The sequence below is a fragment of the Maniola hyperantus genome, chromosome 24, assembly GCF_902806685.2.
Source record: "Maniola hyperantus chromosome 24, iAphHyp1.2, whole genome shotgun sequence".
Classification (NCBI taxonomy): Eukaryota; Metazoa; Arthropoda; class Insecta; order Lepidoptera; family Nymphalidae; genus Maniola; species Maniola hyperantus.
The window spans coordinates 4,473,978-4,497,934 of NC_048559.1; the positions used below are offsets into that span (position 1 = coordinate 4,473,978).

A 23,957-nucleotide genomic window follows, 5' to 3' on the forward strand; every position below is an offset into this window, starting at 1 on the left:
TTACCCCTCCCCTTAAAAGAAAAAAAATGTTAGACGCTACATCGAATCAGAAGAAAAGATGATGACAATCACAAAAATAAAATCTAATGCTAAGTAAAATTAAAATTATGTAAGGAAACATTTTTTTTTTATTATTACTTCCTGTGCTCAAGTGCAATTTATCTTATCTCTTACTACGTATGGGCATACTTTCAACCTTACTTATAACTAGAAAAATCGTAATCTATTAAGTGCAGTCAAGGATTTAACTTTTACAAAAGTTTCGAAAAATCTCATCATAATAAAATAATCTCAAAATAGCATCATAGGTATTAGATATGTATAAGTTGAGGTATCGATTTCACAAATCGACTTCAAAAGATTCTTTGACCTATCAAATCGTCGTCATCATAAGTATACAGCTGTCGTATAGCATCGTCGTAAAACAGTAAATATAAGGTTTCTATTCCATAACCCACAATATTACCTATTATTAAACATCTCAGGTATTTATATTTCCTGGACAGTCAAAATAAATCTCTCCTAGTCTTCATCTTCCTTTCAAGTTACTTCTTCACATAATACAAATAAATAAACAAATCAACAAACGCGGCGCGTACTCTCCTAATTAATATTTAACATAACATGCTTGCGAGCATTTTTCATAACACTTATAATCTTCATCAAACTTATTTCTTTCAATAAGTATTTCATTAACATTCAACTTTTCATAAAAATTCTAGGTCTTTCACTAACACCAGCGCGGTAGATAATGATCAAGAGTCTAGACAAATATATAGTTGAATGAGGAGGTACTAAATATGCGCAAAACATCGCGTCCAAATAAATAAATAATAATCATCTTCCTACGTCAGTATGTCTCAATCCCAAAATAAATAATTGTATATTTTATACCTAGCACTTCTACAGCCGAAGGGTGATCAAGCCTTTGGTTTGCAGAGTCCTAATTTGTCAAAGCCGGTATAGTCTTATATCGTCAAAACTAGCACGAAACTAGACGAAAAACGTCTGTAAGGAAAAAATTCTCCTTATTTCATATTCATTTCCTTGTATTTGCAAATTGCATCTCGAGCAAAACCATTGTCTCGTATAAGAATACAAAATGTTCGGGTACGCGTGTGTCGTTGACCACGCGATGACACCGTTATAATTCTCTGAATTATTATATTTCGATTTTAGCACCGAATATTTACGAAAGAAGTAAGTACCTACTTATTCATTTATTAATTATTATCTATTATTAGTTTAAACTATCCTACACACTATATAAAATCTTACAAATAAAGTACGAATGGAACTTATTAGTAGATAGTGGAGCAAGTTTCATTTATTATTTAAAAAAATTACCAATATTCTCCTATCCTATACGTACAAAATTAAATTATCTACCCAAAAAAATTACAATTCCTACACATTCTACCTATTTGCCCATTACGAGAGATAAATTGCACTTACTTTAACTGTTAGCGACACATTTTATTAATCAATTTCGTGACCGCCGTGTAATCGCCGTCGTCGTCAGGGGTGATTTCGCTCATCAGGTCCGGAGGTCTGGAGTCTGCGCCTCTTCTTTCTTCTTGGTGGGCCGGGAAAACCCTGGACTCCTCGAACTGGGCCGGGAATACCCTGGACACCTCCTAGTTGTGGCCGGGATAACCCTGGACGCACGATGATGCTGGGCCGATCAATGAAGCTTGAGATGTCTTCTGTTCATTATGGATTCATTTTTTTTTGGCTTATTTCTTGATATTAGTGTTTCTTGATTTTTAATACAGGACGTGGAATTAAGTTCTTCTTTTTGTTCTAGCTGAGTCTTGAATATTCTTTTGAAAATTGTGTAGTCTTCTTCTTGATCGGTGCCCAGCCGGTGCACGCGCTTAGATTAGGCATGCACCGACTGGCAAGGGTCGCCATGAGATATGTTGTGGCCGTATGGTAATAATTAAATGCGGCAACGGTGAAAGATGTTTATTGAGAGCCGGCTTATGATCTACTCTCGCTTATGGACTAACAATACTAATAAAGAAATCTTACATACTATTGTTTTAATCTTATTGCTTAACTACCTAACCTACATAATTTTGCATCACCTCTCTTTCAATCCGATGTGCAGGCAACCTAATTCGATATATTGAGGAGTTGCATTTTTATGTTACTTAAACTGACAATTCGTACATATTACAATAGCACCAAAGCATTAGCCATGTATATCGTGACAGGTCGAAATGGCAATCGGGGTATGAGGCGGGGGGACGCACCGCACACTCGCACGTCACCCACGCTATCCCGTGCCGGGTCAGCGCAGGGGCTGTTTGGGTGTGCGGGGCGTCTCCGGCCTGATTGCCATCTCCATATGTCGCGTAGAGCCTGTCGTATGATTAAAGGATTATATAGAAGTGTTTAAATTTTTTCATGACGTTCCATTTACTGAAGCCCTGAAAGTGTTCCGTTTGACTGTAAGTTGACTCGGACGTGGCCTTTTGTTACGGGGCGAGGGACAACGATTACGATTCACCCCTGTGTGCCTTATGAGGAGGGTATATATGGAGCGCGCTTCATACAAATGAAGTTCGATTCTTATTTGAATCATTATCCTCAACCCATCATCATCATCATCATGATCAACCCATCGCCGGCTCACTACAGAGCACGGGTCTCCTCTCAGAGTGAGAAAGGTTTTGGCCATAGTCTACCACGCTGGCCATCTGCGGATTGGTAGACTTCATACACCTTTGAGAACATTATGGAGAACTCTCAGGCGTGCAGGTTTCTTCACGATGTTTTCCTTTACCGTTAAAGTGATATTTAATAGCTTAAAACGCACATAACTCAAGTTAGAGGTATCAAACCCCCGACCTCCTATATTAGAACGCGGACGACGGATGTAGAACGTAGGTACCTAAGTATACGGGTAAACCTACCTATTCAGTCATAAAGATACCGTCCTATTCAGCTTCACTTTGCAGACGAGCCACTCTTTTGAACACATCGTCTCCGTATGCGATTATTTTTAGCACACAAAATAAGAACTATTAGAATTAGAATTAGAATTAGAATTAGAATTTGTTTATTAATAACTTGGTACACAATCAATTAATTTACAAAAACCACTATAATAATTAATAATCATTAAAGTAATATGTGTAAACAAAAACAACACAAACGATAGAACTGCATTAGTGAAACACTGCGTCGCAATTCTATCGCCCATCCCTCGAGTAATGAAACACATAATTGAAAAAAGTCTAAATATAACTATTTGCTATAGATTACAAAAAATAATGATAATAATACAAAACATTAAACTATAACATTCATTAGATTAATCAAAGTAAGAGCTAAAAATTGAATTACAAGTTACATGCAAGACAAGTAGGTAAGTTAATAATATAAAAGTGTAGGTGTATGGGTGTGTGTGTTGTAAGTGTGAGTGTAATGTAAGAATTTATATTTGAGATTTTAGAAGTAGTTCAGTCTGGTCATAATTAAGGGTGAGTAGCCAATTAGTCAGTATCACTTTACATTTACTTGATGTGAGAGGGTAGATGTGTAATAGTTTGTTAATTTGTTGTAGATTAATGAACTGATGTAGTATGAGTGACGACTCGCTAAAGTGGTTCTACACGGCTCAATTAGACAGACTTTGTCAAACCTACGCTTACTCTTGCCAAATTCAGGATCATAAAAGGTTTTGGCATGCCTACGTAGGGTTAACAAAAGTATGAAGAGCTGACGTACAGTTAAGACCTTGCTCAGTTTATATAATTCTGTGGTCGAAAAAAGGATAGGTTTTGACAACATGACTTTAAGAGCCGCTCGCTGAGCCCGTTCCAGCCTCAGCATTATTGTTTTGCCGGCACCTCCCCAGACTGTGATGCAATAGCTCAGCACAGACTGCACGAACGCAAAGTATATGGTTTTCAAGGTTTCAAAGCTAGCTGAATTCTGAGATTTCTAAAGACAAACAAACCTTTCTAACTCTAGAGATAACAGATTCAATGTGCTCGTTCCAAGTAAGGCTTTGGTCAATAATGACACCAAGATATTTAAGACTCTGCGCACGAGCAACACGGCTACAGCTACAATCAGGGTTAAGAGGGGCCGAGCAATAATGAGCAGTAATTGTAAAGAGTCGGATGGTAAGGAACCCGTTGAACCAAATGCAATATATTTCGTCTTTTCAAACTTGACTGTTAGTAAATTGTTAGACAGCCAATTTATGACATTTGATAAAGCCAACTCAGCATTCCTACGTGCATCATCCCATGTAACACCATGAACAAGTAAAGTAGTGTCATCGGCATAAGTAATTATTTTGCAGTTAGGCAATGTAAGTTGGCAAAGCTCGTTGATATACACAAGAAATAAGGTAGGCCCAAGTACACTGCCTTGCGGAAACCCCAAAGTTGAGAGTACTTTCCTGACTAGTAACATTATTCATGGTAGTGCATTGAGTCCGCTCCGAGAGGGTAACTTTTGAAAAGGATAAAGCTAAACCTCGCACTCCTAGCCTTTCAAGTTTATTTAATATTTTGGGAATAGAGACAGTGTCGAAGGCTTTTGAAAGGTCCAGGAATATACCTATAGTCTTTTTCCTGCCGTCCAAATTCCGTATCACAGTCTCGGACAAACTGATAACTGCATCTTCAGTCGACTTATTTGCTCTGAAACCGTATTGATTGTCTGCGAGTAAGTTGTTTTTATTTAAGAATGATATCAGTCTACGATTAAGGAGCTTTTCAAGGATTTTAGAAAGACCACTTAGCACGAAATTGGCCTATAATTATCGACACAGTCTCTAGGTCCCTTCTTGTGAATAGGGTGTACGATGGCTCTTTTAAAAACTTTTGGAAACACACCAGTTGTTAAACAAAGATTGCAGACGTGAGTTAAAACAGGTGAGAGAACCTTTCTAGCTAATTTTATGATAGATGTTGGTATGCCATCCCAGCCCACAGCACAGTTATTTTTTAGGCCAATTATGAGCGCTTCCACCTCTTCGTTGTCAACACTATTTAAGAACATCGAATTAGGGACTAAAGTAGGACTTTTTTGCGAAGGGAAGATTCATTGGTTGATCGTTTTTTAAAATTAGATGCTAAGTTCCTACCTATATTTACAAAAAATTCATTAACCTTATTAGCCGAAGAACTGGGTCACTTGTAAGAGTTACCAGATCATTTAAATCCTTAGATCTATGTTTTTGCATATTTGAGAAAAGATTGATAAGATCCCATGTTTTTTAGCGTATTTTTTGCCTTTCGAAATTCTTCACGTTCATAGTCAGTTTTTACTTTTTTTATTAAGTTATTACAAAAATTTTTGTAACGCATGTAAGTAGTTTTTTTATCAGTGTTTGTGGGTCATTCTTCATTTTTTTATACAGTTTTATCTCGGTTACGCATGCAGCGGAGTAAACCTGCGGTAATCCACGGTTTAATTATTCTTTTTCTACTAGGTATATTCACAAAACGTTGTGGGTCTCCACGACTGAGGATAAGGTTGTAACAAGTTTTTCAGCAGCTTCTTCTGCATCTTCTGAAATTAAGATGGCAGAAAAATCAGTTTCTTCAAGGTCTCGAATGACAGCTGCCTCATCAACACGCTGGATAGTACGAACTGCTTTTGTATATTTAGGTTTTTGAATTACAGCATAATATGATTGGAGAATGGTCCCGTAATAAGAGAGTCTAATATATAGTGGTGGCTGATACATTACCTCTCATTATTACATGATCAATGACAGTTGTTTTTCCTAGTGGGAAATAGTGTGCAGGTAGCATACCATGACTGGCAACAAGATTAAGATATTCTTCAGTTTGGCGATCAGTAGACGCAAGTAGGTTGATGTTAATGTCACCAATGATAGCTGTGGTTTTAACATTAGATAATGAAATTAGAACTGCATCCAGACTGTTAATGAAGGAAGTTATATTCGGATACGAGGGCGATCGATATACAGCAACAAGCGCAAGATCACGGCCAAATTTCAATACTAAACAGTTTCCCTCAGAAAAGTCAGGTTCCTTTACATAACAGTTTAGTGAGTCCCGTACATACACAACAACACCATCATTTTGATTCGAGTAACCAGATTTATAAGAATAAAAACCAGCTAATACAGGTATGACAGACATCTTGCTTAACAACACTCTGATAGAATTAGCACATCTAGTTCATAGTTCAATCGTTGAAGTAAGATAAAAGATTATTAAAATTACAATTAATACTGCGTATATTGACGTGAAGAATCTTTAATCCGATTATCTTCTTTAGGTATTGTTCACATTGATCAGGAGAATAAACAAAAGAATCCGATACTGATAGTTCGTCAATATCGTTATTTATTTTGGAAGTGTCATCATTAACTGAAAATAGAGATTTTTAACCCAACATTTTATTTTAATTTGACCGGAAAAGGGATCTCTTGTCATCATCCGCAAATACATATGACAGGGGAAAATTAAAGAAAATTGCAAAATTGGCGACCATGTACGCTGATTGTGACTGGTAGTAATCGTTGTGAGAATGTGTTAGTGTAAGGTGTCGGTATGTAGGTATTAAAGTATACAGTGGACAAGTCATGATTTTTTATTAGACATCTTATCGACTAAAATAATATATAAAAATACTGTCAAAATTACTAATTCAAGACTACATTTATTACAAATAAGAGCAGTTGCGATATCTAGTCATATCTGTACTTTTAGATTTTCTAGATCTAATTCAGCCTTGATAAGAATGACAGGAGCTCCTTCTTTTTTCACGTAAATATACTTTACCACTTGATGTCCAACAATAGGTATATTGATATGTGTTGGCCAAGTCCTTGGCCAAGAAAAGCAGTTTTTTTGTTTTAGTTGATAAACTTTCAGATATGAAAATAGGTTTAGAAGGCCCAGGCAATCTTAATTTCTCTGTAGTCGGACGATTTTTGTCTTTATTTGCTTTTCTGTAGTAACGAATTACTCTTTCCTTTGTCAAAACGCTGTTGAAATCAACAAACACTGTTTTATGAGCCGGATCCTTCGAGTTTAATCGGAATACGTCCTTGACTTCATTGGGCTGTAAGGTCATATTAAGGATTTTGGCCGTCGCTTGAACGATGCGAGCGTCGTTTGAACTATGAAACGCTTTTCTAGCTTTATTTTGACGTTACGAGTATATTGGTATGACTAATGACTATTTAGATATTCTAATCTCATACTGCAGCATACAAAAGCGATGATAGCCTAGTCAGTGGCGGATTTGCCCTAAGGCCCAGTAGGCCCGGGCCTAGGGCGGCTAGATATTAGAGGCGGCCAATCATGACAAAAATCACTTTTTTTTAGTAACAAAAAAAATTGCGCCTGCTGCGCTCGAGCTCCTATTTGTCATTGGATTGTATTTTACTGACAAATCAAAAAGTAAATTTTTAATCCCCCTCCCCTTCCCCCTCAACTCATGGCTACGACATGATTAATGGGGTTGAGAAAGGGGCGGCTGGTACTTACGAAATCCTGGGGCCTAGGGCGGCCAAGACTGAAAATTCGCCACTGAGCCTAGTGGTTAAGACGTTGGCCTCATATTCAGGTACTGCAGGTTCGATTCCGGGCAGACGTACCTCTAACTTTCGGAGCTAGCTATGTGAATTATGAAGCAATTAAGAGGAAATCTGCATGCCTGAGAGTTCTCCAAAATATTCTTAAAGTTGTATGAAGTCTGCCAACTGGGCTAGCGTGGTGGACTGTGGCCTAAAGCCTTCTCATTCTGAGAGGTGACCCTTGCTCTGTAGTAGGTCGGCGATGGGTTGATCATGGCGATTTCATTCTACACAAAAGTCGTAGCTATTTTTTCACTTACTGTTTTTACAATGCAAACTGCAGAGTTTTAAATGTTCATGTGTTCATCGCTAACCATAACATTTTATTTCATACAATAATACAGATACTATAATACTCTGTTACTGTACAATCAAAGTTATTTTAAACTCTAAAATACATGTATTTAAAGTTCATATCCCAATATCGTGTATTGTATAGAAAACTCAGAACGGATCAATAGCTCAGGGGTAGGTATCTATGTCGCTCTGTTCCACGCTGTCCCGCTAGTTGATAACGTGTCTGATTTTATGATTGACTATGGGTATGCTTGTTTAGAATCTTTAGGCATAACAAAGTTGCATTTAGAACCACTCTGGGATTCTAAACATGAAGCGAAATAAGTTTTAAATGTTAAATATGATCTAAAAATCATTAACTCGTTCTTGTTTTCTTATTTTTTTTTTGTAAAAATGTCAAAAAAGTTCTAAGGGAGGAGGGGCTCCATAGTAATAGAAAATAATATGTTTATCCCCCATATTATAGTCAAACAGGAGCTACTTAGCAATTTTTTTAATCTACCCAGGCTTGTCGGGAATAAAACATTTTTTAAAGATTAACTTCAAAAATGTACAAAACCAAAACTTTTAATTACTTCTAGTCACTCTGATTATAGGATATTTGTTACAATCGTTCGTAAAATATTTGTAAAAGTTTGCAAAAATAAAAATATCAACGGCAATAATGTAGTCGGGGTAAAGCGCTCTCTCCCCTTTATTAGGAGGATCGGATGTCTTCTCAAGTGCTCTCGGACGTCACTCGGCATCGGTCCACACAATGCTCTGCCGTTTGCGGCTTTTAGCGATCAGTTTGACGTCTCGAGGACTTGGAGGAATATGATCCTATTTACATACTTTACGTCTACAGCAATCATTATTATTTTGATGGAAAATTTTCCTTTTCATAACAAAAGAATGACAGCCCCCCATTAGGAAGATTTGAATCTAAATTAACTATCCCTGTAAAGGCGGGCTCAACTCGTTTGTTACGATCCGATGCGTACTTAGGTCGCCGATTCTTGGCTATAACTTATTATAAAGGCGAAAGTTTGTATATGTATGTGTATGTTAGTTACTCTTTCACACAAGAACTATGAGAGGGAGAGATGGGAGGTATTTACTCGATTTTCTATGCTTCGCCAGATTGCGGCTGTAACAGCGCCCTATCACAACCTCTGTCGGATCAGGCTGGGGCTCTGTTACAGTTGTACCAAGAAGGCATTACGTAAGTAAGTAGTTAATATATGTGAGGCCTTACGGAGTGGCATATTCCAATAGGAAAAAACCTCTGAAATTAAAGATAATAATAAAAAAATAAAAAACTACTGGATGGATTTCGCTGAAATTTGGAATAGAGATAAATTCACAATCTCTCTAAAAAACAGTTTAGAGAGAATGTGAACAAACATGTACGTTTGGTACCAAGGGCAAACATGCTATTTTTAACATAATTGACTTATTTGTGTGTGTAGATCCTACAAAGAAGATACCCCACAAGCAAACACGAAGTGAAAAGAAATTGAATGAAACACTGAACGTTAAACATTGTGAAACATTGTAATTTAGGTGTAAAGGCGACGCGGCGTTGCTTGGAATCGTTAATGAGATGAGACAATTTATATTTCTTATTGTTGAAATTGCTTTTTGCTTTTCCACTTCAAGCCTGGCTTTTGACATGGATTCATACTTTTAAAACGCCACTTAAATTGTTAATGTGAAAGTGTGTTTGTTGTGGTTTTGTGGTTTGTTGGTTTATTGTGAAAGCTCAGGGGGATATTCCTTGCAATAATACTCGAGAATCACATCAAACTCATATTTTATTCTTTGTATGCTTTTATTCTCATCTCATCTCATAATCATATAATCACATAATCATAATATAACAACTTCATAACTTAAACACTTTCGCACCATAATTAACGTATGAACAACTATGATTGACAAAAGTCTGAGCCCTGGTTATCCAAAACATCTGTATTAAATACAAGTCGTTACCACTTCCAAACAGTAATAATGCCTTTGTCAATATACGTCTTTTTATGCAACGTATATTGACAAAAGATAATGACATATTTGATAAGGTATATTGACGTGCCTACACTGTAGTTTTCATGACATCCACTTCCGGACAATAAAATTACTTTTGCCAATATACGTCTTGTCATGAAACGTATATGACAACAGTATAATGACATGTTCAATAAGGTATATTGACGTGGCTACACTGTTGTTTCATGACGTTGTATACTGGCAAGTGATAAGAATAATAATTATCCCGAAATTCTAACAGTCGGCCTTTCCTGACCGTCTTCACGTCTCGTGAAACAACCGAGTAACCTTGTCCACAAAATCCCGTAATTATCAATTATATCGTAACTGAAATCCAACAATTGATAACCAAAAGTATACAATTGCACTTATTTTGAATAAATTATTTGAATCTACTTAAAATTTACTCTTACAATTTACATGTACAATATTGTCTAACAAAACTTCAACAATTATTTATTATATTTAACCTGAAATCAACAATGATGATCAAAATGCACACTTGCACTTATTTGAATAAATGATTCGACTCTACTTCAATTTACTTCACAATTTACATGTATGGTACAACCCTTTTCTAACAAAATTCAACAATTATCTTTATATCTAACTTAAATCCAACAATTGTACAAACTAAAATCTCTCTAATCTTGTACAATCTAGTTGTAAAATCTAAAGGGTACAACTGCATTTATTTTGAATAATGATTTGACTTGAATTTTCGTTACAATCTACATGTAGGTACAATTTAAAACATCTTGCATAACTGATTCGATTTTGACTTGACTTACATGGTATACTTTAAAGTTACTTCTCCATTATACTTTCTGAACTTAAATAAATAAACTGTGACTCTTCATATTCATGGTATAATTGTATCAATCGAGTGGCTCCTCTTAGCAAAATATTATCTCTGGAATACTGGTTGAGTGACCCCTTCATGTTCCAACATCTAAAACATTCGTTGCGTGACCCCTTATGTTCACAACACTAAATAGTTCATTGCGTGACCCATTCATGTTCACGCCAACTAAAATATTCATTTAGTGACCCCTTCCTGTTCACGACTACTAAAATATTTCTTTGCGTGACCCCTTTTATGTTCACAACCTAAAATAATACCTTGAGTCAATTTTACCTCTTTACTTAATCTTTTGGTCACTAAAATTAAAATCCCATGATTTCAAAGTGATCCCTTACGTTCACTTTACTAAAGGAACTTTGAATATCTCCAGAATTAATTCTTCTACACTATCATGTACTTTTACTGATAACCGTTTAATTCTAATGTAAGCACAATCCATTCAAATAAATTTGCAATAAAATCTAATTTACATTCCTTAACTCATGTTATAAAACAATCTAAACAATTGAAATATTAATTTAGCAATCAAAGAATCAAAATGATTCTCGCTGTAATCAAACTTAGATGTCATAACTTTTCAATCAAAAGGCAGAGAATCTTCTAAATGAACTTTCTTAAAAAAAAACTAGCAAGCCCAAGAAATTGCTTTTGTTGGTCAGTTGGTACAGTAAGATTATCTACGACGACGATTTTATTTTACTTGATCTAGTAAAACTTCAAAACCCACTTAATCAACAAAATAATGTATTAGCTAATTTCTGAAAACCTTCCTCTATTATAAATAATTAATCCATACAATATGCAAAGGTTCCTTTAAACCTATTGTTACCTAAAATATCATAGATTCTTTACTCTTGAACGGTAGACGGCGCATTGGTTAGCGCGAATAGCATTTGGTTATTAGAATCTTCACCGTAAAGAAAAACTAACCATTGAGGAACTTTGTCTATCGGGAAGTGTCTTTAAAACTTCTATTACTCGGGAAGTATTTCACTTTTCGGACTGCAATCATTTAAAATTTACTAATAAACAAAAGCTAGCAAGCTGAAGAATTGCCTACCTTTATGTTAATCTGTTGGTACAGTACATATAGTCTATAACTACGATTTTGGCTGACAAAATCGTGTTAGCAACGCTTTGCGACACTTTTGTCGAGGTGTTGTTAATTGGTCGGAATCATATTTAACAAAGAGCCATATGAATATGGTCATTGAAGGAGAATAATCTAATGCATTCTTTGCAACATCAAGAATACTGTAGGGATCAGTTATTGGCCTCGAGTTATCTGGGATGTTCATTACCAAGATTGCCAAGTGTTTTCTTTTAATACTGTCAGTTCCATCTTTGTGTGAATGACCATGAATTGTTTAGTAAGATTAATACTATTAATATCACATGGTAGGATAATAATAACTTAAAGTTACTTGAAAAGTAAAGAATATTAACAACTTCAGCATGGAAGTCAAAATAATAGAAAACGTCGAACTAATAAGTGATCTCCGGATCATGGTTACCACAGATTTAGAAATACAAAATATAGTATATGATGGGAATCAAAAAGCACTTTTATACTTATAATTTGGTTACAAACGAAAATACCAAATAACTTAAAAGATCTCTGACTAAACTACGCTTTTTATCTCAACGATATAAAGTAGATTAGAGTATTACCCTGTTGCATGGAGTCCGTACTACCAAGTGCATAAGGATAGGATACAGAGAGCTCAAAGAAGGTTTTCTAGGCCACGTAGCCTTCAAAGAAAGTATACTGTTGGGAATGAATGGCCATAATGATTCGTTAAATTGCTTAAACCCCTTTAAGTCAACTGATAAACATTTATTTCTAATACAAATTTATTAACGGTGATAGTGACTGTCCAAAATTTAATCGCGTATCAACGCAAAACACAAGATCCCTTACAAGAACTAGCAAGTTTTCAGAGCTAAATTAACCTTGGTAACCTTTCACAGAGTATAGTATTGTTAATCTTCGATGATTGTATTTAATCTCAAGTATCTTTTATCAAACTTTTAATAATCTTTGACATAAATGCAATACGTTAAAAGTTGTTTGTCGAATATTTTACTTCTTTTTCTTTTAGTAATTATAATTTTTTTTAATTATTATAAGTACTTATTTTTTATATTTTATTTGATTTAGATTATGCATGTTGAGTGAACCTGCGGTATTGTATAGTCAGTTTTGTATACCGTTGGCTTCTTATAAATAACTAAAAAACATATAGTGCATGTCACATGTGGTAGAAGCGAAACCTTCAGAAAACTTACTGCGAGAATAGGACGAATGCAGAGCATTAGGAATAGAATAATTGTAGGGTTTATCTATTGTAATATTATTGCCAAGTTTATGTTTCCAATTTCAAAAAACGACATGAGAGGCCTAAGGTAACTAATTTCTGAATTTTCACTCAAACATCTGGCTTTACGAACTAGTTCCAACGTTTTAACTAGCTACTCGGATGAACTATCTAAAATTGGTCATCTATTCGCGGGAAGAGATCATTTTATTAGCGATTTTCTGATTTAAATTTATGCTGTCAATGTATAGACGGTGATTTCCGATTTAATAAAAGAGGGGATGTCATTCTTAAGTAGACTTATTCAACTTATTAACCATTTCTCGTGGTAGCTCTCGTTCCAAGTTAACTAGATGGAAAGGGCGATAACCTACTGATGCGAAGTCTCAAATCTAAATATCAATTTCTGTCCCTGGTCACAAAACTTAGTTCTTAGTAAATTAGTTATCTTTTCAATCTTGTCAAGACTTTCTATTGTATGATTCATTTAACTGTAATAGCCTCTGAAATAGTTACGGAATTTTTGCTAAAAAATGATATTTGATTAAAGAGTATTTACTAGACGAGTTTCAGTTAGTATAGACATTTACACATTAACCACTATATTTTGATATAACTTATTCATCAGTTCTTATTGCCGATATATTTGTTTGTTTGAATTTCAACATCTACCTACATAAAAAAATAATTACTTGTATTTTTATTTATTAGGATTTTGGGTTTTTCTTTTATTTTTATTATCATATGTACGAGTCGAGATTTGAACGTATCATGTTCACGTTAAGAGTAACATACAGATGCAATTCCTCAATAAATTAATGTAGGTTGCATACGCATCCCGTTGGAAGAAAGTTGGTACAAATGCATGTACGTTAAATTAAGAAATAGCATAGGAGATTTCGAAAATAATACTGTTATAAGAATTCTTATGAAATACAGTTCATAAAAAAAACATCTTAAGTCTTCACATGGACTTCACCTAATAAACATGTTAACACCACCGTCTGTCACTAAGCTAAACCAAGCAGCATAAGATTCATTTTCATCTAGGTTTAGAATAAAACCGCTATGTAATCCAAATTTGCAAGAAATAATTGGGGTTGAATGATTAACTGTTACTTTGAATCTCGGTTTACAAATAAACTTGATTTTTGTTCATGACTGAGCTGTAATTATTCCAAACGTACCTTATGCCTGACCAACTTTATCCTTTCTGTTTCCCAATTTAATGCGATGTTAAATATTTTTGTGGATTAAAATTCAACTGTGCAAATAACAGGTTTAGAGTGAACATTACCCTGGGATAATATGCAAGATTAGATCTTTAGGTTGCGTAATTTTGTCTAGCCATTTTAATTTGTCTTAAGTTATCCAATATTAATTTATATTTAGTTGCTTTTGTCCGATTAGCAATGACTTTAAAAAAATAGCTATGAGGCACAACAGGCACGTCTAATTGAGTAGTAGTATAACAAATTATCGAGAGGGCATTTAACAAGACAATATATCGAGTTACCTAATCCTCTAAGGCTGGCAAATTGTCCGTCAACAAAATTAATTCTAAATTTCGTATTAATTTCATAAACCTTAGTGCACTGACTCACAAAATCAAAATAAATTGCTACCTTCAACAACAACTTTCACTATAGCCATCATTCTTACTTTGCATAAATTTGACAAACGTTAAAACACACCACCTGAGTACCTTCATCGTTGACGGTAGTGGTACCTGACTTGCACCGAGTACGTACAAGCAGCTGCGGACCCGTCATCGCAAGGAACTGCCTAGCGACGCCTTCATTGATACCTCACTAACTGCTACGCGAGCGCGATGACCCATCGGTCTCTGCCCCGACCAGGAGGTTGTTACGCCATCGCTTGTTGCCCATATTTCACTGAAAAACAAAAATGAAGAGGGTATATATTCTTTTAAATACTAAAACTGATGCATCTAAGCTTTTAATCTGTTATTGAATATTATTGAGTTAAATAACAAGGTAGGTAACCTTAATTTATAATTGTGATTCTCATATTCAGAAAAATACCAATAGGAAAATTATTAAGATTATTTTCACCCAGATACAAAGAAAAATTAACACATTGAAACAAAAGAAAACCTTTACAACGAGCAATAAGAAATAAATAGAGAAAAAAAACACATCACCTTTTTGTTTGGGCGTAGTCCTTAACCGGGATGATAACAAAGGTACCTTCCCGGAATCCCACCTTCTGAACTGAAAGCTAAGGGGGATATTTCCTTGCAATAATACTCGAGAATCACATCAAACTCATATTTTATTCTTTGTATGCTTTTACTTCTCATCTCATCTCATAATCATATAATCACATAATCATAATATAACAACTTCATAACTTAAACACTTTCGCACCATAATTAACGTATGAACACAACTATGATTGACAAAAGTCTGAGCCCTGGTTATCCAAAACATCTGTATTAAATACAAGTCGTTACCACTTCCAAACAGTAATAATTGCCTTTGTCAATATACGTCTTTTTATGCAACGTATATTGACAAAAGATAATGACATATTTGATAAGGTATATTGACGTGCCTACACTGTAGTTTTCATGACATCCACTTCCGGACAATAATAATTACTTTTGCCAATATACGTCTTGTCATGAAACGTATATTGACAACAGTATAATGACATGTTCAATAAGGTATATTGACGTGGCTACACTGTTGTTTCATGACGTTGTATACTGGCAAGTGATAAGAATAATAATTATCCCCGAAATTCTAACAATTGGTTTGCCCTTCAATCACTTCGCAACAGATCAACGGATCGACGTAATTTTTCGCATGGGTATAGTTAAAGACCTGGAGAGCGACATAGACTACCCGGGAAATCAAAGAGTACCCACGGGATTTTTAAAAATCTAAATCCTCGCGTAAGAAGTCGCGGGCATCAGCTAGTTTCAAATCAATTAACTTCATCTTCCCACTTTGTTGACATGGACAAGTCAAGAATCAATGAAGAATTCCACAATTCCAATCAATCACGACAATCGCGACTATATCGCAATTATATGTACCTATTATCATCCTTTTAGTAATCATAAATTCCTAACGTCACTGGGTGCCTTTCCTAGATCACTGCCGGAAACCCGTTATGAGGAGAACTTTTAACAAAACGTCGAGGCTTCAACTACACTGACAGGCGTCAAATGTTACGTACATTTGACGCTAGGTAGGCTATGAAACGACTAGATTTCTTTGATTTCTCGCCTATTTGACAGATGTCGATTTCAGGATTAAACCGAGGGTTTCCTCGCTTTAATTCACTCTAACTTAACACGCGTTGCGTGGCGTCTGTACGAGTAGCGAGTAATAAGTGTGTTTCCAACACTACTTTTCTTTATATTTTGTTGGAAATAGCTTAGCTTTTTACTTTCTGTCTTAAGCCAGGAAGTGTGACTTCCTGACAATTGACGTCAGAAAATCAGTTCATCATCGTCAGTTCATCTACATTCTGGCGGAAACTCAAAGAAAACTAATTTTTTCCAAGCCTTTGGAAAAACTTATTGTCTCTATTTATTTCGTCGCCAATTTTATAAAGCTTATATAATTACCTTTGTATAAGTATAAAATTCAAAGTCCGGACTTACTGACTGACTGACTGACTAACGCACAGCCTAAACCACTGGACCTAAAGACATGAAATTTTGAGGCTGTGTTCTTTGTAGTCGTCCAGAAGTTTGAGCTGTGCGTTGATAAATCTGTCGGTCAGTCACCTTTTCCTTTTTTATATTTAGATACGGATTTTTAAAATGTATTCGGTAAGATTTATACTGCAACAAACGCGCTGTGCAAATGCCATGTGAACGTGGTCAAGTAGCGTTTCGAATTTTTTAAATAAGACACGTACGAGTAGGTATTTCAATCCAATCTTGAGAGTACTCCTTGGGTCGGGAATAGAATTGTCCCGAAAATACGATTATGTGCCGTGCGTCGTAGTTGTGTGATTGAGAAATCCTTGTAGTTGGTATTACATTGGTTTATTCTATTGTACTTCTTACCAAGTTTTTTCGAACTGAATGTGGTCCAATCAATCTAATGGAATATAGTTCGTACCAAATGACTCATCACGCGCCATCTTAATTCTATGGGCCAACTGTCATGTCAAAAATACGGTTCACTTCAAAATAAGGACTAAAATCGTAATTTTGACATGTAATTTGACCAAAAGTTAAATGGGCGCGTGAGGAGTAAAATTTTGCGCGTCATACCTACATTTATTTCATTAGATTGATTGCTTGAACAGCTATATATAGTCCAAATAGTAGTCGGTAGGTAACAGCAGAAGTGCGCGTGAGATATTTACATCTCGCCAGCGTAGATAGTTTTGAAGCGTCGAACCACACTAATGTCAGAGTTATTAAATACACACATTCGATTTACAGTCGTACATTTAGAAGCTGTGGTAGCATAGTGGTCAGGACGTCCGCCTTCCAAAAGGAGGTCGCGGCTTCGATCCCGGGCACGCACCTCTAACTTTTTGGAATCATGTGCGTTTTTAAGTAATTAAAATATCACTTGCTTTAACGGTGAAGGAAAACATCGTGAGGAAACCTACATGCCTGAGAGTTCTCCATAATGTTCTCAAAGGTGTGTGAAGTCTGCCAATTCGCACCTGACCAGCGTGGTAGACTATGGCCAAAAACCCTTCTCACTCTGAGAGGAGACCTGTGCTCTGTAGTGAGCCGGTGATGGGTTGATCATGATGATGATGATGATTTAGCAGGCACACCACCGATTATTATCTTGCAAGATATTCACTTGGAAAACTGGCTGTCGATGTATAGACGAACTTGACTCCCTACTTGGATGAATCATGAATTAAACACGGAATACGAAGCGCAAGAAAAATGTATATGTTTGAGTTATTAACATATACATTTGGATACAATGGATTGTCAAAATCCATTTGTTTCAAGGTTTCATCGCTCGAATTCTACCAAAGTTGACGAGATCAAAAATCTCATAAGTACTAACACTACAATGACTATAAACTGATCGGTAACATTTTTAAGTGCACCATAACCGCTTTAACAACGCATAGATATGAGAACCAGCAATCCGCGCGACTTGCACCCCCAGCGACGACGACGCCGTCTCTCGGGTTATATTGGTGCAAAGCGCTTATTTGTTTTGTATGGAGTCAGGCGACATAAGCGACTGTTGAGCAGTTAAATACAAATGTTTCCGCACTTTTGATGTGAACACACATTAGCAGACGCCCGTACGTAGTAAGTACCTATTAGATATGGCAGATAAGTATAAACCCGTGCTCGTTATCATGCCGTTCGCGTCAGCTATCCACCTAAGGGTATGGACTATGGACACATCTGGCGGAAAACGCAAGCGGATATTTTTTTTTGCGTTTAACCTAACTTATATTTAACTAGATGAAGCCCGCGACTTTGTCCGCGTGGATTTAGGTTTTTTTACGAATCCCGTGGGAGCTCCTTAATTTTCCGGGATATAAAGTAGCCTAGCCTTGCCCGTGATGTAAGCTGACTTTGTACCAAATTTCATCAAAATCGGTTAAACTGTTAGGCCATGAAAAGTTAGCAGACAGACAAACAGACAGACACACTTTCGCATCTGTTCTCTTCGACTGAGAGCGAAGTTCCGAATGTTTGGGGGTTTCCATACTGTATTGTAAATACATAGGTTTATGACAAATATTTAATAGTATAATTTTCCAGGTATAGAAGGCTCTCTCCGAAACGACGTTTGAGGAAATAGCTACTCTTGTTACGATGTAATAAAGTGCAATTCAGTTCGCACAGCCCTGCAGTCTAAAATTGAACGAACGACTATCTTTCTATCACGTAAACTTTTATCTATCTCTCTTATGAGATAAGCCGTCGAAGGTTCACGTCGCCCGCCCTAGGCATATTTCTTGGGTCACGTGAACAAGTGAGTCTGGCCTGGCAGTATAGGTATACATCTAAGAGACTAGAGATAACTAATAACAGTACATTACACATATAAGTAAAAATAAAATTTCCCACAATACAGTAAGTGGACAAAAAACTTACGTTGGCTTTTGCTTAATTAAAAAAAGGTTCAAGGTTTAGTAGGTGGGATAAAGTCAAGCATCATAAAACGACCTAAATACGGATTGTCGAATTAGGTTTACACATGAACTAAGTGGGTATATATTTACGTCTCTCGGAAACGAGGTCGCCGGCTCAGTAAATGGGAGGGCGACTTTGTGGCGAGATTTTACGCCATGTTTAATGTGAAGCTTATAATATTATGGATGATAAATATCTGATGAAGCTTCTTTTGGCGATGTCGTTTGTAGTTCACTTATATCTTTTATCTGACAAACACGACAAATCCACACTGATATTATAAATGCGAAAGTGTATCTGTCTGTCTGTCCGTCTGTCCGTCCACCCGTCTGTCCATCCGTCTATCCGTCCGTCCGTCTATCCGTCCGTCTGTCTGTCTGATTTTGATGAAATTTGGTACAGAGATAGCTAGCATACCGGGGAAGGACATAAGCTACTTTTAATCCCGGAAAATTAAAGAATTCCCACGGCATTTGTAAAACCTGAATCCACGCGGATGAAGTCGCGGGCATCATCGAGTAAAATATAAAGGACAAGGCAAAAAATTAAAGCAAATAAAGAGCAAGGAAAGATGCCGGTATCTAGGTACGCGGCAGAAAATAATGCACAGACCTGAATGAGATTTCGGCTTTGTAGAGTGTTGTCTCTCTCACTCATCATCATGTCATCTCTTTCTAAAGGTCAATCTACATTATTTTCTACCACGTACTGGAAGTTATAATGGGAATAAAATATATTGAAATAATTATTTCACATTGTAATACTGGAACAGAGTAAAATATTGAAATGGTAGGATTTAGTGTAGCTGTAGGAAAATGTTACCTACATTTCTCTGTGTATAAATGTACTTAGTGGTTATACGAGTATTATCGCGGAATCCCACTAGATTTTTAGCTAGTCTAAGTAGAATTTAAATTCTCTATCAGTACGCTTATTACAAGATTTTATGTCTCACCAACGTTGATAATATTCGAGTTTCGAAACACTTCCGCATTTTAGTAAACTGGATCTTAGCAGCCTTGTTTTAAAGTTCAAGTTTGTCTACACACCTACAGCCAGCGCTCCAAGCTGAAACGTTGCGAAGTTAGAATCAGTGGCAATGAATTTTTGACTACAATTCAAGGCTCTTTAGGTCCATTTTACTTTCACGGTATTGTGTTTCGACTCTCGAATTCTAGCAACGTTTGGTGAGACGTAAACTTTTATACTAAGCGCACAGTTAGAAATAACAAGATCGATCCTCGATAATTCCTCGGATACACGGTACGAAATATTGAAGCTACGCACAGGACTACGACAATTGACTACATCTAAATGTCTCTGATACCTATATGAGTAAGCATTTACTTGTAAGTTTCGAGTAAGTCATGTATTCGAAGGCATAGGGAAAGGGACAAGAATTCTCAAGAGCGCTGGTTGAAATCCCAATTATCGGACTATTGTCAACACACAATACGCTGTATGCTAATAGGAGGGTTAAACTATTGGTAGACCAGCAGGTAAATTTATAATATATCTATTATTAATATATCTATTGCCATCGTCTTTCTACTCATAATCAGATTTTAGATATTTGGTAAGATAGCCTAGCTACGGTGTCGAAGTATTTTTGGTGGTCATTATATTTATTTGTACTTTTAAGGGGTATTTTAGAAAATGTCCTCTCTGTCCAGGATTGTATATTTGTCCAGGTACCTATATGGATTTTTTTAAACGTCGTGGTGTCATTCACATAGTAAACGTACTAAAGACTAAATTTGATTTCATGATTATAAAGCCCACAACAATCAAATAAAAGGAAATAAAATAGGATGAGGACATCTTCAAAACGAGTTGGATAAATTCAACATTCGAGGAGAAAGAATCTCGTCGATTCATAAGTGCATATAAAAAGAGGAAAAGCGCTTGAATAAATCTCATTTTCAGGCTGCGTTCGAAGGCTCCTTTTGTAATCCTATCTGCGTGAAAGCCTTTTGATAACAATCACATCCTTTTAAATGGAATTTTCGATTGATTTTCATTAAGATACCAGCTTTTACCCGCGACTTCGTTGCTTGGATTTAACTTTTTAATTAATGATTTTTCAAAATAATTTGAAAATGTTTGTAGACCTGCGATCAGATTTATTATATCACCAATACAGATCGGTTTTGCTTGGATGGAGTCTTTGAAAATCCATTCATATTGGGAGGCTTAAAAACCTAAGTACCTACATGCAAAAACACAAGTTTCTAGTTCCAGCAATTTGAACTGTACGGTTATATTGTATCAGTCAGTCAGTTTCTCTATTAAATTACATAACATATATTTATTTTGAGTTAACGTGTTGTTTTGTAATTAAATGAGCTGATATCCATTTCCGTGTAGGTACATACTACATGAAAGATTTACGCTACTTGTCACATAAGTCCTGTAAGCTTTATTTCTTCTTTATTATCAAATTTGACCAATTTGCCCTTTTCATTTCATGAGGTCAAGGTTTCATATTAATTATGGAAACGATGACAATCTACAGGTTCACGGTCAAAAATACAAATTACCAACTAAGAAAAATAGGTAGCAAAGACGTCATCCAAAGTAGTAATAAATAATTTGGACTTATTGTAACTTTCCATGTTAGTCTGGAGATGTTAAATCATTAGGTTTTCCCGGATATCAATCTTCAATCAAAAATACTCAGAGCCCTGAAGATATTATGCTTCTCGCTTAACCCCTTATATGTAATTCGTGCTTTAGTGCTTTACTCGTACTCCTGATTGTTTAGTAAGTGCACCTTAGTCATTAGCAGACAGCCCTTGTAAAAAGATAGACAATTGTTGTTTGGATAGTTAACTTAAAACTAATTTTGTGGGAGAAATTTACTTTTTATATTCATCATTAAACCCTTAGATGTTATGGTTTTATAGCTTCTTATGTATGAAGTATTGATAAGATTGATAGTACCTAAGTAATAAAAGAGGGAACGAGAAATATAATCTACCCACGTTTAAGTATATTATGTAGTTTATAACGATAGATGACCTCATATGTATTGAACGAATAGGTGCCTACATAAATGGCAAAACTTAGAGACACTTTTCAATACATTTTGATTTTTCGTTGTTAATTGGTTAAATGGGATTTATAAACTATAGAAGTATTTATTGTGTACCTCTTTTACGTTATAGTTCCCTATATTTAATTATAATCCTCTCAGGTTGTCTGGAAAAGATAACTGTTTTAGCTATAAGGTCGCTTTAATTGTTCAAACGTTGACTATTCTATTGTTTAAGTGTGCAGTAAATAGTACTGCACTTTGATTAAAAAAAAACAGTAACTTGATAATGACTTTGGCTTTTAGCAATTAAAGTTAAACATATTATTAATTTTGAAACAGTTTCAATAAAAACTCCGACTCACCGCGGGCTGCATCATGGCTGGCTGCCGGCCAGCTGTTTCCAACCCTAGGTCGCTATTTACGCCCAGCTATCGATTTTCCCCGGAACCGTTACGTAACTTACACACACCAAAAGTTTGGCGCCCCTGACGCTGCCGGTTTTCATAAGATCTTGCACATTTCGATATTGTTCAAACCCTATAATATCTACCTAAAGCGAACCTATACTTTAACAAGACTCGAATAAATATCTAGTTTATTAAGAATTATGGAAGCTATAGTCTAAATGGAAGGCGAAAATTGACTGGGTAGATTTGAATGCACAATTGACGGGAATCACGGGAAATGCCTTAACATTAAATATCCCTAAACACAACCGTGCTCAGTGGCGCCACGAAGCCGACTGACGGTGGAAAACGGGCGACTGCGCGGCTTTTCACGTCCACACAAAAATATGAATTCATTCGATTACCAACTTTATTTAAATATCGTACAGCTGAAATTCAATTTTTGCTAAATATCGGTCACTAGCAATACTTAACTGCAGTTTCACTAAACCTTATGCATTGGTAATTAGAGTTAGATTTGTGTTAAAGATGACGTTTTATAATGTGGTGATACTGGATGCCACCATTGTCCTAGAATTGATGAAACAGACATGTTGGCGTCGGCATACTTGTCCCGACTCCCGAGTAATATAGTGATTAATTGTTTCCCTTTTATTTTAATATGAATTCCTTGTAAAAGATAAGTACTAGATTTCATCATCATTGTCAACCGATAGGGTTCTACACGCTACAGTCTCGTACTGCCACAATTCAGCGGCTTCCTGCGACTCGTTTGATATCGTCTGTCCACCTAGCAGAGAGTCTTAGAACACTGAGTTTTCTGATGCGAGGCTGCTATTCCAGCTCAGGATCCCAAACATCTATCGCTCTATGTGCTCTGCCCATTGCGACTTCAGCTTCACAACAGGTTGAGCCACGTCAGTTACTCCAGTTCCCCTACAGATCTCCTGTCCAAATGGCCAGTTCTCATTATTCTTATCAAAATAATTATGGGTGTGGGTTTAATAATAAAACTCGCTTCCATCTTAGACTATAATCTACACACTCATTGTTATCAGGTGAGATCGCCGAGAGGAGTTATTCTTTAAAAATTTAAATATAAACACCCTGATTTTGCTTTGGTAGTTAAAAACAGCTGTAAGAACAATTGATTTAAAAACATCTTGTCTAAACAATAAAATCAATAGCGAATTACCTAAACCGATATAACGCAATCGATGAAGTTAGTGGAACCAAGTTACGAAATTGAATCATGCTACGTACGCCGTACGGGCTACGTTATATCGTAGTCGGATTGCTACGCGCGTA

The 23,957-nt window shown here is 35.9% G+C and overlaps 1 protein-coding gene across 1 annotated transcript in view; it reads right to left on the bottom strand.

The window, feature by feature from the left end:
• The window catches only part of LOC117993406 (probable sodium/potassium/calcium exchanger CG1090), a 41,732-nt gene extending 18,758 nt beyond the window's left edge, over positions 1-22,974 (bottom strand). The window contains exon 1 of the mRNA XM_034981199.2: positions 22,605-22,974. Within this exon, the coding sequence (XP_034837090.1) occupies positions 22,605-22,619 (15 nt within the window). The 5' untranslated portion in view covers positions 22,620-22,974. The remainder of the gene's footprint in view (positions 1-22,604) is intronic.
• Positions 22,975-23,957: the final 983 nt, after the last annotated feature.